Source organism: Jaculus jaculus, chromosome 8 (genome assembly GCF_020740685.1).
Source record: "Jaculus jaculus isolate mJacJac1 chromosome 8, mJacJac1.mat.Y.cur, whole genome shotgun sequence".
NCBI classification, from domain to species: Eukaryota; Metazoa; Chordata; class Mammalia; order Rodentia; family Dipodidae; genus Jaculus; species Jaculus jaculus.
Window position 1 is genome coordinate 52403699 of NC_059109.1, and position 16586 is coordinate 52420284.

General features: G+C 40.2%; 1 protein-coding gene across 1 annotated transcript; it reads left to right on the plus strand.

Moving 5' to 3' along the window:
- The first annotated feature begins 4546 nt into the window (after positions 1-4546).
- Positions 4547-16367, plus strand: Lin7c (lin-7 homolog C, crumbs cell polarity complex component). The gene is made up of 5 exons (XM_004660851.2): positions 4547-4663; positions 8598-8716; positions 9196-9267; positions 11743-11952; positions 13161-16367. Exons 1-5 carry the CDS (start codon positions 4627-4629, stop codon positions 13314-13316), a joined length of 594 nt encoding a protein of 197 aa, XP_004660908.1. The 5' UTR covers positions 4547-4626; the 3' UTR covers positions 13317-16367.
- The last annotated feature ends 219 nt before the right edge of the window (positions 16368-16586 follow it).

Below are 16586 nucleotides of genomic sequence, written 5' to 3' on the forward strand. Positions count from 1 at the left end.
CGGTTCAAGAATGAGATTTCAAAACTTCAGAGTGCACATAAACAGTTGGGTTTAGTCATACACATCTGTAGCCTGAGTCCTCTGAGGAGTGCAGTTAGGGAATTGTTGAGACTCATGAAGAATGAAAAGCTTCAGAATCAGTAAAGAGAGACTGCATAGCAAAGAAAAGCAAGAAAGGCAAGTGATGGCGGTGGACACATGATGTTCTCTGACCGCCGCAAGCAAGCCCACAGATGCCCCAGCAAATGCACCAGCACAGCATCAGTGCATACACGTGAGTAAACCACACATGCACACACACAGAGGCAAAATAAAATGTCATGTGAGGTTTGTGGACACATACACTTGGAATCCAAGCACGTAGAATATTGACAGGCGGCCTACAAGTTTAAGGCCAGCCTGGGCTACATAGGAAAACCCTGTCTAAAACCAAAGTAGAGGATACCGGTCACCCTTTACTTCCTATAGATATGTTGTCTGGTGCCAATCCATCTTTAATTCTATCATTGTATTTCCTTTCTTATACAATTTTAAGTTTTTAAAATAATTCTTCATTGCACCTCATTTTTTTTTCTGTGAGCTTATCAACAACTCATGCCCAACTGTCCACTTACTGACTGCACTTCTTACTTCTGCCTCCTTCTTTTTCAATGGGGACACTGTTATTTTTTAGACAAGTTTCACAGCTGCTCCCCTGAGTTTTCTATTGTGACAGTTAACTGTAGGTGTCAACTCGACTGGGCTACGAGACAGTCGGAGAGCTGGTACAGCATTATTTCTGGATTTGTCAGAGAGGGTATTTCTAGATGGATGTTGCAGTCAGGTTCACATTGCTGGTAGAAATCACCCAGCCAAGAGCAGCTTATTGGAAAAAGAGGTTTATTTTGGCTTATAGGCTCGAGGGGAAGCTCCACAATGGCAGGGGAAAACAATGGCATGAGCAGAGGGTGGACATCACCCCCTGACCAACATTAGGTAGACAACAGGAACAAGAGAGTGTGCCACACACTAGCCAAGTGGGAGCTGGCAATAACACCCAACAATTCACTGCCTCCATGAGGCGTTAATTCCCAAGTCTCCATCAGCTGGGAACCTAGCATTCAGAACTCCTAAGTTTATGTGGGACACCAGAATCAAACCACCACATTCCGCCCCTGACCCCCATAAACTGATAACCATTCATGATGTAAAATGCAAAACATTCATCCAACTTTAAAAGTCCTCATAGTTTTTATAAATTCCAATGATGTCCAAGGTCTTTTAACCGAGCCATAATACCAAAAATATCCCCCCAAAAAACCATAATAACATAAAATAAACACACTGTGAAAGATGGCATTGAGCATAGCAAGGAAATATTCAACCAGTAAAAGATTTAAACAGGCGAACATCAAACTCTGTAGCTCTAAGTCCAACAACTCTAGTCAATAACAAATCTCCAAGTCTAATAACTCTAACCAGGAACAAGTCTCTGGTATTCGAATTCTGCCCCTTCAGCTAGGCTACTCACAGCCCTGGAAAACTTCATCTGAGGTTGTCACTTTCCTTAGTAGCCATCTCATGATCCTGGCGTTTCCACTGGGTTTCCACTGCAATCCACAGTTTATCCTCATGGCCTCATGGGGTCTCCATGCAAGCATTTAGCAAACCTGCTTCACACTGCCCATGACAATTTCCAAAACACAAGACCATGTTGCAAACTCAATAACCCTCTCTTTCCTGCATTTCTTATACTCCACAATACCAGGTAGGTGCCAATTTCTTAATCTGGAGGGGGAGGCAATAAAGCAGACTTTGAAGAATAGGACACTCCTTGAACATGCAGGCCCCTTCAAAAGAGTCTACATTCTGCGGGGTGTGGTGGTACACACCTTTAATTCCAGCACATGGGAGGCAGAGGTAGGAGGACTGCCATGAGTACAAGGCCACCCTGAGACTACATAGTGAATTCCAGGTCAGCCTGAGCTAGAGACCGACCCTACCTCAAAAAAAAAAAAAAAAAAGAGTCTACATTCTTCCTGTTGCCCCAGTGCAGGTCAGCTGGCCCAATCTCAAAGGTTATAATCTCTCAATTGCAGCTGAACAGGCAGCAGTTTACTCAAAGACATTTTTTTTTTTTCTGTGCTGTATCCTTCTGCTCATACCAGTTCATTTCTACACAAAGCAACCCTGCAATTTTTCAGGACACAGGCATAACAGCAAGCTTCTCACACAAAACACTAGCCCAATACAAGCAAAGTCCTTTCTCACCTCATACGCCAAACCTCACAGTCCATAGTTCTTACTGCATTCAGGTCTTTCAACTCTGACCAGAATAGTCCATCACGCTGTACTTACAGCACTGCAAGGTGTCTCTTACAGCAAGGTTTCAAATCCTTCCACATTCCTCTTGAAAATCACCTCTAAAAGGCTACAGCCACACAGTCAGGTGTCTAGCAGCAACCCTACTTCTGGTACCACTTTACTATTGCAGTCCGGTTCCCCTTGCTGGTAGAAATCACCCAACCAAGAGCAGCATGTAGGAAAAAGAGGTTTACTTTGGCTTACAGGCTTGAGGGGAAGCTCCACGATGGCAGGGAAAATGATGACATGAGCAGTGAGTGGACATCAACCCCTGGCCCAACAGGAACAAGACAGTCTGCCAAACACTAGCAAGGGGGAGCTGGCTATAACACCCATAAGCCCACCCCCAACAATACACTTCCTCTAGGAGGCATTAATTCCAGAATCTCCATAAGCTGGGAACCTAGCATTCAGAACACCTAAGTTTATGGGAGACACCTGAATATGAAGGCACAGCAACAGGAATGATCCAGAAGGAAAATACAGAGAAAAATCCTAGAGAAACAAAATAAATATAGCAAAAGAGCTCTGGGACAATGCCAGGTAGCTGAAAACACATAAACACTTATGTGCATAGACATGTACATGATTCCAGGAGTCACCAAAAGAAAGGAGTAGGGTTGGGAAGGGAAAGATGATATCTGCATTTATCTTGCTCCACAGTGTTTCTAGCAAAGCACTTTTAGGCATTACACATTTATAATCATTTCTTGTATATGTGTAGAAGAGCAAAAGACACCAGTGAGTAAGAGAGAAGTGTGTTAATGAAGGCTACTAAAACCATCAGAGGACACACAAGGGAAAGAATATAGAGAAAGGAAAGGCTAAGCTATGTGTGTTCAACAGGGACTTGGAAAATGAGTTAAGCTGAGTGTGTATAAAGGTTGGAGAACAAAAGATGGAAGGGGCATTGCATGAGAGGATAACACAAATAAAGACATGGGAGCAGATTCAAACATTGTTTTGAATATACCATTTTGATTAGAGTGATGGTGCATTTGAGGAGTGTGGTGGTTTGATTCAAGCGTCCCCCATAAATTTAGGTGTTCTGAATACTAGGTTCCCAGCTGATGGATATTTGGTAATTAACACCTCCTGGAGGCAGTAGATTGTTGGCAGCAGGCTTATGGGGGTTATAGCTAGTTTCCCCATGTCAGTGTTGGGCATACTCTCCTGTTTCTGTTGTCCAACCTCTGCTCATGCTATCATTTCCCCCTGCCATCATGGAACCTCCCCTGGAGTCTGTAAGCTAAAATAAACTTTTTACCCACAAGCTGCTCTTGGTCAGGTGTTTTCCGCCAGCAATGCGAACCTGACTGCACCAGGGAATGAGGAGGAAGGTTAATTGAGTTAGGGCCTGACTGTGCAAGGTTTTAGAAAGAGAAATCACATTCAGACCAGTGCTGACATTCACAACAGATTATTACAAAATGTTAGTTGAATGGAATGGGCCAAGTGCAACCAGAAATTATCAGAACTGTCTTGTAGTAAAGTGTGGAAAACTTAAGATGGACTAATGGCTTGGATGTTAGCTCAATCTAAGAAATTTCAGGTAAACTATTTCACTTAAACTAGGAACTAAAATGTTCCTGGCTCAACTTTTTTTAATGGCTCTATAATGTAAAGCATATGCTTTATACTTCATTTACACATGATCTGAGCCAGCTTCTTCAAATTGTTACTTTGTGGGGCACCCAAGCACCTTCTTGGGTCATGGTTTGTTTCTGTGCTCCTCATACCTTCCTCTCCTCTCAGACTTCTGGGGAAGATTTGAGCCTTCGTTGTTTAAATTAAAGCAACGCTTAAAAAAAAAAAAAAAGAAAGAAATTTCAGTATGCCATTTGATTTTAAGAACGTGAAAGACCTCATAGATAGGCCCTCACCACGCACGCGTGGGGAAACTGAGATCCAGAGAGGGAAAGCATGCAGTACAGGGTCAGCGCGCGGCAGTGGTTACCCAGGGACTAGAACCCGCGGTACTTGACTTTGAACGCAACAAAGGGCTGCAGGGCGTGGAGCCCGACGCCGGGAACAAAAGCCAGGGAAGCCCTCTCTGCATCCTTCGGAGGCTGAGGAACCTGGGAACTTCCCAACGGTAAAGGGCCACCAGCCCGCCGGTCGGAGTTGATCGCCCAGTCACAGCTCCCCAGGCATTCCAAGCCGCCCTTCTCACTCTCGCGAGAGTGGCCCGACCTCACCCTTCCGGCTCTCCCCAGGCCCCGCCCCGCCCACGGCAGCCCTTCTGTCGTCACTTCCTGTGTGTCTGCTTGGCTAAGGGAGAAGATGGCGGCGCTGGGGGAACCTGTACGGCTGGAGAGGGGTGAGTGTGGCGGTTTCCCGGGCGGAGCGGGTGGCATGGGGCCATTCTGTTCCTCGTGGCCGGGGGGAGACGGCTCCGGCTCCATCTCAAGCGCGCTGTCCCTCGCGCCCACGAGCTGTGTGCCGCTCCGGGAGAAGGCTTGCTGGGCGCCGGTGCCCCTCGTTTCCCACGGGCCGCTCCTCGCAGCCCGCCCTGCACGCTCGTGGGACACGCTGAACGCGCCCGAGGCCGACCGGCCGGACTGTCAACCCGGGAAGCGAATGGCTCACGTCCCGTTCATTGTGCGTGCGCACGCAAAATCCTCCGTGAGCTTACTGGGGGCACTCCCCTCCGATTTAGACAAAACTCTTACTTGCACCGTGACCTCCCTTGTGCTTGAGTTCCGCTCTTGCCTGGCTTTTGTGTCTTTCCTAGGAACGGTCACAGTGTTTCAGAAACAACCCACCTGGCTTGATTCTGCGAAGGAAGTTACATAACTAGTAGATTGTAGATCACTAGTAAATTCAGTACGATTCCTTATTTACAAATCCACGGTTGCAACTGTGGTTAGTTGATGGCTTCTAACACTGTCGGGGAAAATAAAACCTGCTGTGTACTTAAAGGTAGAGGCCTGTAAAATACCTGGCTATGCCCCACCAGCGTCCTATTACAGATTCATTGGGCTTTGTCCTCCCCAGATCTCAAGCATTTCAAGCAAGTGAAGCATGCTTTTGACATGCCAGCACTAGAAGTCATTTGTAATTGTCAAGAAGTACCAAGAAAACATTCAGAGTAGTATTGGTACAAAAGCTTGGAGTTTGGAATTATTTTGCATGTATTAACATTTGCTTTTACAGACTCAATATTAATATCCTCTAAGAAAGAAATGCAGCTTTATAATTGGCGTACCTAAACGAACCTCTTTCCTCATGCCTCCACACAAATGTTCGTTAGTTTGCCACTTATGGTGTTCACCATTTGGAGGTCTTTTTTTATAGATGTAATTGTTTCTCTCCAACCCACTAGGGCTTTAATTTAAGCCTCATTTTATGACAGAGTAGCTACTTGAGAAAGTCTCGTTAAGGTAGGCTTATCACTGTGACATTTTCTTCCTAAGCACAGTGGTGACGCACTGTGTGTGTGTGTGTGTGTGTGTGTGTGTGTGTGTGTGTGTCTAAGACAGAGAGAGAGAGTTAGTTGTGGAATTCTAGGAGGTTGACGGTCTTCTATATTTTCTAATGAAGTACAAAATATGGCTTCACCTTCTGGGAATCATTGTTTGCTGTTACAAGGTTCTTTTGAGCTCTGCACTTCGCTAGGAATTAATGGCCAATGATTGCCAGTTACCAGGATAAGCACATCAGATAATGTCAAGTCTGGTAGTTTAGGGTTATAACAAGCTATTAATAATATTAACTATTAACAATTGCCCAAAAATTCCACAGTTCAAAATGATGCTTATGGCCAAGTTCCTGCATGCCTTATAAGTCAGAACATAATTCACTGGAACAAAAACTTGACCATATATATTACATACAGTTTAGATATAGTAGAATATTTACTGTTTAATTTTTGACATATTGGGTGCCTGCCCCATTTTGGATATTGAATCCAGGGTCTTATTCATGCTAGATATGTAATAATTTTAATTTTCATATGGTGTACATTTTGTAAATCAAAATAGTTGGTGAACCAACAGTCTCCATTTATCAGCCATTCCAGTGGTGGTAAATCAGATATTTGATTAGCATCAGTTTATTATAGCTTTTATTATCTGAAATTGAAAAAAAATGACTTACTTCTACACTAAGTTTACACATAGATTTTCATAGGCAAGCACAAATAAAGCCTTAACTAATTCTATAAAGAAAAATGTGTGGTTATATGAAATGAAGAACATCTTTTGGGCTGGAGAGATGGCTCAGCAATTACAGCATTTTCTGGCAAAGCCTAAAGATCCAGTTCAGTTCCTCACTACTCATGTAAAGCCAGATGCACAAAGTGGCACATGCATCTGGAGTTCCTTTGCAGCAGCTGGAGGCCCTGGCATGTCCATTCTGTCTTTCTGTCTTCTGTCACTCTCTGTCCTTGCAAATAAATTTTTTTTTTTTTTTTTGAGCCAGGCATGCTGGCTCATGCCTTTAATCCCAACACTTGGGAGGCAGAGCTAGGAGGATTGCAGTGAGTTCAAGGCCACCCTGAGACTAGAGTGAGACCCTACCTCAAAAAGCCAAAAAAGGAAAAGAAAAGAAAGAACATCTTCCACTAAGTCCAAAGCATGCAAGGAGTAGAATAGTAGCATTCCAGCCTGTTGGTGCAAAAATGTTTAAGAAAAAAGTCAAGGGAGCTGGAGAGATGGCTTAGTGGTTAAGCTCTTGCCTGTGGAGCCTAAGGACCCCAGTTTGAGGCTCAGTTCCCCAGTACCCATGTCAGCCAGATGCACAAGGTAGCGCATGCATCTGGAGTTCATTTGCAGTGGCTGGAGGCCTTGGTGTGCCCATATATTTCTCTCTTTCTCTTCCTCTCTCTCTCATTCTCTCTCGGTTGCTCTCAAATAAATAAATAAAAACAAAATAGAAAAGCCAAAAGAAATTTTTTTTAAAAAAGAAAAAATTTAGCATATGCCTGGCAGGTGTAGTGGCACACTCACGCCTTTCATCCCAGTACTTGGGAGGCAACGAGGTGGGAAAAACACTGTGAGTTCAAGGCCAGCCTGAGACTATGAGACTACTGAGGGAGTCCCAGGTCAGCCTGGGCTACAGCAAGACTCTACCTCAAAAGAAAGAAAGAAAGAAAGAAAGAGAGGGAGGGAGGGAGGGAGGGAGGGAGGGAATGAAAATCCAAGGCAGATATCATTAGCAGTGTTTTGACATGGACATGAGTCTTATAAAATTACTTGATTCATAAAATGCATTCTTGTACTTGCCATTAATAATACTTTCTATGCTTAAGTAACTTGCCCAGGATCACACAGCAAATACTAAGAAGAGCTTGACAAAGCTGTTCATGTTCTTCTGTTTTGTATTCATGTATTTGAGCATACCTGAATTAAAGCACAGGTAACAGTACTAACTAATTGCATCCATTATTGAGCAGTTCTTGTGCGTATATATGCATCATGTTTTCCTTCAAGAAGTGAACAGTGATTTCATTTTCATACTGTCTTTTGTATTGTTCATCACTTTGGTTACTAATTAAAGATAAGTAAGGTACCAGTTTTTCTCCTCTCTTTCTCTCTCTGGCTTTTTCAAGGTAAGGTCTCTAGTCTAAGCTGACTTGGGATTCACTTTTCTTTTCTTTTTAGTATTTTATTTGCTAGGAGAGAGAGAAGGAGGGGGAGAGAGAAAAGGAATGAGTGATTGAATGGATGGCCATGCCAAGGCCTTCTCTCACTGTAAACAAACTCCAGATGCATGTGTACCTTATACATATGGTTTTATGTGGGTTCTGGGAAATTGAACCTGGTCGGGCAAGTTTTGCAAGCAAGTGCCTTTAACTGCTAAGCCATATCCCTAGCCCACTACTGGTAGCTTTTCTAAAGCACAGTGTACATTTATCTGTCATACTTGAGCCTGGTCTTTCCGTATGACATTTTATATTCAATTTGCTGATATCTCAAAGATTCTGTTTTTCTGGTTTTATGTTTCCTTTAACCAACATTTTTTCTAATCTACAAAATTTATTTTATTTTTCCATTTTCTGTGTGTGCACATGTATAGTCTCACACAAAACACATACATCATGCTTTTTATTCTTTGAGACAGCTCCCTTTGGCGTCTAGGCTTGCCTTGAACGTATAGCAATCTTCCTGCATCAGTCTCCTGAGTGCTAAAATAATACACACATAGCACCATGCCTGTCCAGTCATTGAGGAATTAATCCTAACTGCTACAGTTTTAAAGAGATGTGGAGAATTCTTACAGCACATTATCTTATTGTGACTATTTAACTGTAGACATCTGCAGAGCAATTGAATTGTTGGAGAAACTACAGAGAAGTGGAGAAGTGCCACCACAGAAACTTCAGGCTTTACAAAGAGTCCTTCAGAGTGAGTTCTGCAATGCTGTGAGAGAGGTAAGTAAGCATAATTAAAATTTCCCAACAGAAATACCTTATAAAATAAACTTTAGAGCCAGAAGTAATGGCATATTCCTATAATCCCAGCACTTCAGAAGCTGAAGCAAAAGGATTTCCATGAGTTTGAGGCTAGCCTGTGCAACATGGTATATGTTCCAGGCCAGCCTGTCTCAGAAGGGAGGAAAGGAAACTTAACAAAACATTAGAACTGACCCTCTTGTTTTGGGGATGGAGTTGTAGTTCAGCGGTAGAGCATTTGCCTAGCATGCAGAAGGCCCTGGATTCTATCTCAGTACCTAAAGAGAGGGAGGGAGATAAGGAAGGAAGGACCTTTCTAATAGAAGGAATTTCTAATAGAAAAGTATTACATTTTACAAAAATGTGTAACTGCCCAAAATTCTAAGACATTTATTTATAGAAAACTCAAACATGCTATATTCTAAGATATAAAATTTGGTGACAACTTTGTTTTACAGGTGTATGAACATGTCTATGAAACTGTTGACATCAGTAGCAGTCCTGAAGTGAGAGCTAATGCAACTGCAAAGGTGAAGGTTTTCGTTTATTAAGAGTGTGATGTAAGAAAATAAAAAAGGGCTGGAGAGATGGCTTAGTGGTTAAGCGCTTGCCTGTGAAGCCTAAGGACCCTGGTTCAAGGCTCGATTCCCCAGGACCCACGTTAGCCAGATGCACAAGGGGGTGCATGCATCTGGAGTTAGTTTGCAGTGGCTAGAAGCCCTGGTGTGCCCACTCTCCCCTCCTTCCCCCTCCCTCCCTCCCTCCCTCCCTCCCCCCCCTCAAATAAATAAATAAAAATAAACAAAAAACTTAAAGAAAATAAAAGTTTCTCATAAATTGGGCTGGAGAGATGGCTTAGCGGTTAAGCGCTTGCCTGTGAAGCCTAAGACCCCGGTTCGAGGCTCGGTTCCCCAGGTCCCACGTTAGCCAGATGCACAAGGGGCGCATGTGTCTGGAGTTCGTTTGCAGAGGCTGGAAGCCCTGGCGCGCCCATTCTCTCTCTCCCTCTGTCTCTCTCTGTGTGTCTGTCACTCTCAAATAAATTAATTAATTAATTTAAAAAAAAGTTTCTCATAAATTAAAGGTTAAACATATGCAGTTATTAGATTCATAGTAAGCTCATTTTGAAAACTAACATGATCTTTCCAACAACACTAAGTATCTCGAGTTCCAAAAGATGGCACATGTTTGATTTGCTTTACATAAGATAATGTCTTATGTTGTTTAGATAATACATTGAGAACTCTTGCATAGAATAATTGCTTATTGCCAGGTGTGGTAGTTGCACTTAATCCCGGCACTTGGGAGGCAGAGGAAAGATCACTGTGAATTAGAGGCCAGCCTGAGAATAAATAGTAAATTCCAAGTCAGCTTGGGCTAGAATAAGACCCTACCTCAAAAAAACACAACAAAAAAAGAATATTTGTTTTTCTGGAAGTAATATAATTATGTTGAATATATTATGGAGATTATACATAAGTATCATTAATTTTATAATTGAGAATGACTTTCACATCAATTGGGAATTTACATCAAGGTTAGATTACATGCCTCAAACCACACAAGTAGTGGCTAGCAGTGGCATGCTAACTCCACTTTTTATTATTATTATTATTATTTTTACCTGGACTCTGCAAATAGGATGTCATGTCACTACTAGCCTGCCACCTCAGGGCTGCAGATGGCATGTGGTGGCAGTTACCTTCTTGTTGCTGACAGAAACACCTGACCAAAAGCAGTTGATGGGAGGAAAGTTTGTTACTTTTGACTTACAGTCTGAATGAGAAGCTTCATGATGGCAGGGAAGTCATAGTAGAGCAGAAACTGGACATCACCTGCTTGCCAACATCAGGTAGACAACAGGAATCGGGACCATGCTGGATTCCAGCAATGGAGAGACACCTCTTTCAGTAAGACTCCACCTTCTACATTTCCATCAGCTGAGACCTAACATTCAGAACACATAAGTCTACAGGCACATCTGATTCAAACCACAACATGTGCCCATAAAGTGATGATCATCCTACAATGTAAAATGCTTTCAGTCCAACTTTAAAATTCCCATAATTTTTATATCAATCCCAACACTGTTCAAACATCCTCATAGTCCAGGGTCTCTTAACTGTGAGTTGTAAAACCCAAAACACAATGGTACAGTAAGCCTTCACACTGCAAAAGATGGCATTGCAAAGAAAGATTGAACCAATGCAAGAGCTAAAACAAATGGCAAACATCAAATCTTGAAGCTCCAAGTTTGGTAGCCCTAAACAGTGATGAAGTCTCTAGAAATCCAATTCCACTCTTGGTCCCTTTGCTGTCTGTTTGCTCTTGGGTCATAAGCCAGAGCTAGCAACTTTCCTTGGTGGCCAATCCTGGTATCCAAACTCTGGGGTCTCCATTGCAAACCATAGTTCATCTTGATAGCTCTATATAGTGCTGGGGATACAGGGATTTAAACCCTCCTTCACATTGCCTTATATTAGCGATTCCTGGAACCCTATGTACTTCATGACCTTTTTTCTAGAATTTCTCATACATCCAAAACCAGTACCAGATGGGTGGCATAGCCAACTTTTTAAGTCTGGGGGAGCAGGTTGGGGTGGGGAACTAAAGCTTGACATTGAAGAGCAGGATACTCCTTCACAAGTCTGCCTCTGAAGCTCAGGACTGTGTCAAAATAGGGGAAGATTATCAGCAATCCTGCTTGCCAAGCCCTGTGCACATTGAGTATCATGAAATTTTTGAAAATTGTATGAGTTTGGAGTGACCTGAAAAATCTTCCTGATTCTATTCAGTTATCTCCTAAAATCCTACTTAACTTACTAAATGAATTTGTAGACACTCAAGACATGAAAAATATGTACTTTAGATGTGGCTTCAGAGCTAAGGATGTGGGACATTGGTTGTGCACGTGCTCAGTGAGCTTGAGTGCCTCCTTCAAGCCTCAGCTCCTCAAAAGTGGAAGCCAAAACAGGCATGATTTTAAGTATGGAATTTTCTTTTAGGCTACTGTTGCTGCATTTGCTGCCAGTGAAGGACACTCACATCCTCGAGTTGTTGAACTACCCAAAACAGAAGAGGGCCTTGGATTCAATATTATGGGTGGCAAAGAACAAAACTCTCCAATCTATATATCACGGATAATTCCAGGTGGAATTGCTGATAGACATGGTGGCCTCAAACGAGGAGATCAACTCCTTTCTGTTAATGGAGTGGTAAAGATAAATTTTATTTATATTTGCTGTTTGTAGTAATGTGTTGTGACCACTTGGGGGTGCATTGTAGTTAGAAAAGCAGAAAATGAAAAAAAAACCTGCACAAAATGCAGGGTAGTTTTTATTTTATTTTATTTTATTTATTTATTTATTTTGGTTTTTCGAGGTAGGGTCTCATTCTAGCCCAGGCTGACCTGGAATTCACTATGGAGTTTCAGGGTGGCCTCGAACTCATGGTGGTCCTCCTACCTCTGCCTCCCGAGTGCTGGAATTAAAGGCGTGCGCCACCACGCCCGGCCAAGGGTAGTTTTTAGAAATGCCTTGATTATTGAAGTGTTGTTTCTTTGATTGATTTGGCTTGGTTTCATTGGGGTGGTGATGGTACTAGACCAAACCCAGAGCCTTCATACAAGCAAGAACGAGGCAACTGAATTCATTCCCAGTCCAGTGATCTTTTTGTTTTAAAAAAATAATTTTTATTTATTTATTGGCAAGCAGAGAAAGAGAATAAGAGTACAAGGGCCTGAAGTCACTGCAAAGGAACTCTAGATGCATGTGCCACTTTGTGCATATGGATCTATATGGGATCTAGAGAGTCAAACCAGGGCCTTTATGCTTTGCAACAAGTGCCTTAACTGCTGAGCCATCTCTCCAGCCCCTCCAATGATCTAGTGTAGTTGTGAGGTGCTCCAGTATAAAGTATCAGTGCTTTGTGTGGGCTTATGACATAAGCTAGTAGGTAAGCCACTGAATTAACTTAGAAACTTACTCTGATTTTACTTGCATAGAATGGGGATTGATTTACTTCTGACAATGCAGTAATAAGGCATGTATGTTGATATGCTAATTTTCTGCATTGAGGGTGGATTCTGCGGGAGAGTCTCACTCTAGCCCAGGCTGTCCTGAAAATCTCTCTAGTGCTGGCCTTGAACTTTAAGTGTTCCTCCTACCTTTGTCTGCCAACTACTGGGATTAAAGGCTTGCTCTACCATGCTCAGCAGTTTCCTGAATCGTGAAAGCCAGTTTCCTAGGTTATTCACAAAATAGGATGTAACATAGTATTACACACTGATTAAAGCGATGCAGCAAGATTATTTCTTAGTTTTGAAAAGACATTTCAAATTTTGTATTTAATTGCATTTTAAACATGCTTATGCTTTGTGTTGCTTGGAGAATTGAGTATTTACTGTGTGTGCATTTTTTTGCAGAGCGTTGAAGGAGAACATCATGAAAAGGCTGTGGAGCTGCTAAAAGCAGCTCAAGGGAAGGTGAAGTTAGTCGTGCGCTATACACCTAAAGTCTTGGAAGAAATGGAGTCCCGCTTTGAAAAGATGAGATCAGCAAAACGCAGGCAACAGACCTAATCCACTCCAAACCTTATCATCCATTTGCTTCTAGCTAGAAAAGTTTTACTTGTGACCTACTGATGGCCTCATTGCCAGTGATTGTAAAAAACAAAAAAAAAAAAAAAAAACTTACTGTGCAAAACTCTCCTTGCCATTTTATAAAAAAAAGCCTGTTTTACCATCACTATGGTTGTAGAGATACAGAGCTCTTTCCTGACAGAGAAAGTGGAAGGTGATGAGGACGATTCCGTCTGCTGTTTCTACAGGCCTTTTTCAATGCAGATTTTGTCATAAAGTTGTTATAGATTTTTAATAACGCTTTTTTAATATTAAAATGTACTTTTACATTCTTAATCTTTTTTTAGAAAAAATGGTTCTTTTTATTTGGTGACTTATTTAAAAGTAACAGTTTTCCAATTTTTCCCTTCCCTCTCCCCTTTGACTTACTGTATTCTCGTTATCTGTGAGATTTCTTTACAGTTTTCCAGGAAATTAAACATAGCAGTCTCACCTAGAGAAATTCATTATTGTCAATGTTCACATCTCTGCTGCATTTTGTACTTGGAACATACATGTATTTATAATCAGTGGTAAACCATAGCAGTGGGGGTTTTTATTTTTGTTTAAACAGTGTATAATGGGTATCATTTATACTGATTTATAAAAGTAAGTTTTTAAACACTGAAGAAGTCATTGCTAAAATATGTATTCTTTTATAATATTTAAGCAGTGAGGCAAGAGGGTGTGGTTTATTAGCATTTCCAATTATATTCCTTATTTATATTTAACAATATATCATAAATTATAAAGCTTAAGCTCAGATTCCATCTTTTGCAATTTTTATTGGTATTCATTTTTATTTAAATATATTTCTCATATTTGTTTCTTCCATTCCTAGAGATGAGCCAGTTTGTGATGGGAAACAATGAAAGCAGAAGGAAAAGTAAGACTTAACTTCACTAGCCTAAAGAGCTATTCATTTTTATTACCTCAATTTAAAAAATTGATTTTAAGTTGAATAAAGAGAGGATAAATTTAAGATGCAAAGGAATTACGAGTCAATTTCATAAGAATTTCCAATAGGAATTCAAAGTTGTTTGGATCTAGAGATACAGTCTTTATGATTCAAATAGTGAAAGCTTGTCACTTGTCCACTGGATGTCACTTTTTACTAAAAGGCAGCTATTAGTGTGTGATTGTGACTAAGATTTTCAAAAGTCATAATTTAAAAGTTGCAATTCATTTTTAGTCACATTTAACATGTTAAAAAGAACATGATAGATTGAAAACTATAAGGTATTGTCCTTATTGATCCTTTGTTTTAAATATGGGCATTTTGTGACCCCTTGGGGAGGAATAGAAATGCATCCACTTATCTGCATGCTTGTGAGCACTGAGATTCTTGAGATTATTCCAGTTGTCAGTGATTTTTTTTTTTCAGAATAAAAGTCAACATTATTTATCACTTAGGTATTGAACACTGGATTGCATGGTTGAATGTGTCTTCAGTCCACTACAAAATGTGCTCGGTGTTAATAGATCATGATGTTAAATTGTATATTTTCAAAATTTACTGATATGTTTAAAATGTTGAGACCAAAGTAGTGTAGAAGAGTTATGGACCTATTATAATTTAATTGTAAGATTATTAGAGGTATTTGTTGTAAAATTTTATATATTAAAGAAAGGTATTGATATGTATAAAACAGTAATATTGTTATGCTTGTATTCTTGCATAGGGTTTATAAACCCTGAAGAAATCTTATTTTAGTACAGCTACAGCTGCTCTTGCTTTTAAGAATGTATCAATATTTCATCATAAAGTATAGCTTCCTGGTTTGATATTTCAGAACTTTCAGCCAAATTTTTTTGTTTTGTATTGTTGGGTGTTGAAGCTTTGTAAGTTGAGTAAGTTGGACTTTTTTTTCCTTACAATCTGTTCTTTGTGTGTGTTGGCACCTATTTATACTTCTTAAAATTTGGATAATTTAAAGGAGAAAATTTACAGTACTTTTTCCTGAGTCAGTTGAGCATGACTAGCAATAGCTTGTTTTCATTAACACGGTTCTTACAGAGTAACGTGGAATTTTAAATTCTGATCTTAGAAAAATTCATTCAGTGGCAAAGATGTACAATAGTTGTCTAGTGTCATAAAGAAGTGAAGGGAGTTTGTATCTTATGGATGGATGATTTGTGAATAAAACTAGGAACGAGGTATATAATAGGTGTTTGATTTATAAATTACAAATATAAATGATTCCCTCAGCATTTCATTTTATTTTCTTATAAATTTCAAAATGAGCTAACTTTGATTCTCACCCTTTATTGCATATGCAATGCCCTGTAGAACTTTGAAAACACTGATACCTGTAACCTTCCTGTAACAGCTAAGTCAGAATCATTTTGAAAAACTCATTCCCAGGATTCTGATGGGCACCCAGGTTTGAGAACCACTAACTTTCCCTTCATAAGATGATGACACTGGACTGCTTGCAGGGATAAGAACATAGGATTCAGTCTGCAGGTACCCATGGGTAGCTATGCTTCTTGGTACTGCTTTGGAATAAAAGGTACTTGGCAGTCCTTATTTTGAAAGTAATTATAGTTAACCTTTTTCCTTTGTAAAGAATAAATAAAATTACCATATCTTTAAATGTAAACTTTCAGTGCTTTTTTGTCCCTTTGCTTTTAAAACTTAGAGAAATAAGCTGCTTATTTGAAAAGGCATGTTTAAAAGTTGCAGATGAGAATTATTGTCATTGGTAATTATGAGCTGCTTTAATATGGCCACTTTATCCATCAATAATACAGTGGCCTTGTTCTTTAGGGTTCAGTGTTTCACTTTCTTTAAGAAAATCATGATCCTCCTCTAAATTTTTTAGGAATTTTGCTCAAGTACTTTGTTTACAATTAAAATGGATTATACACTAATAGAAGAAATGGTTATGGCTTACCTGGAAAGAATTTCAGCATGAAGAATACATGTGAATATTTACAATGTGGAATGATCATTGACATATAAGGACTAGTGATTGTATTTCTCAAATAAATGTATGTTTGTGAATTTTCTAACTTAGCATTTATTGTCTCCTCTGCCAAGTCTGTTTTATTGTCCATAATTTATAAGTAATATTTCTTAAAAGGTGGCTGAAATAATAGTAACATAATGGGAAAAATAAATTGCTTGCTTGCTCATTAATTTTCAAGAACGTTAAACTAATTTGTGTATGAAAATGTTTTTTGATGGGAATTTTTTTGTTTTTGTTTTTGTTATTGTTTTTCAAGGTA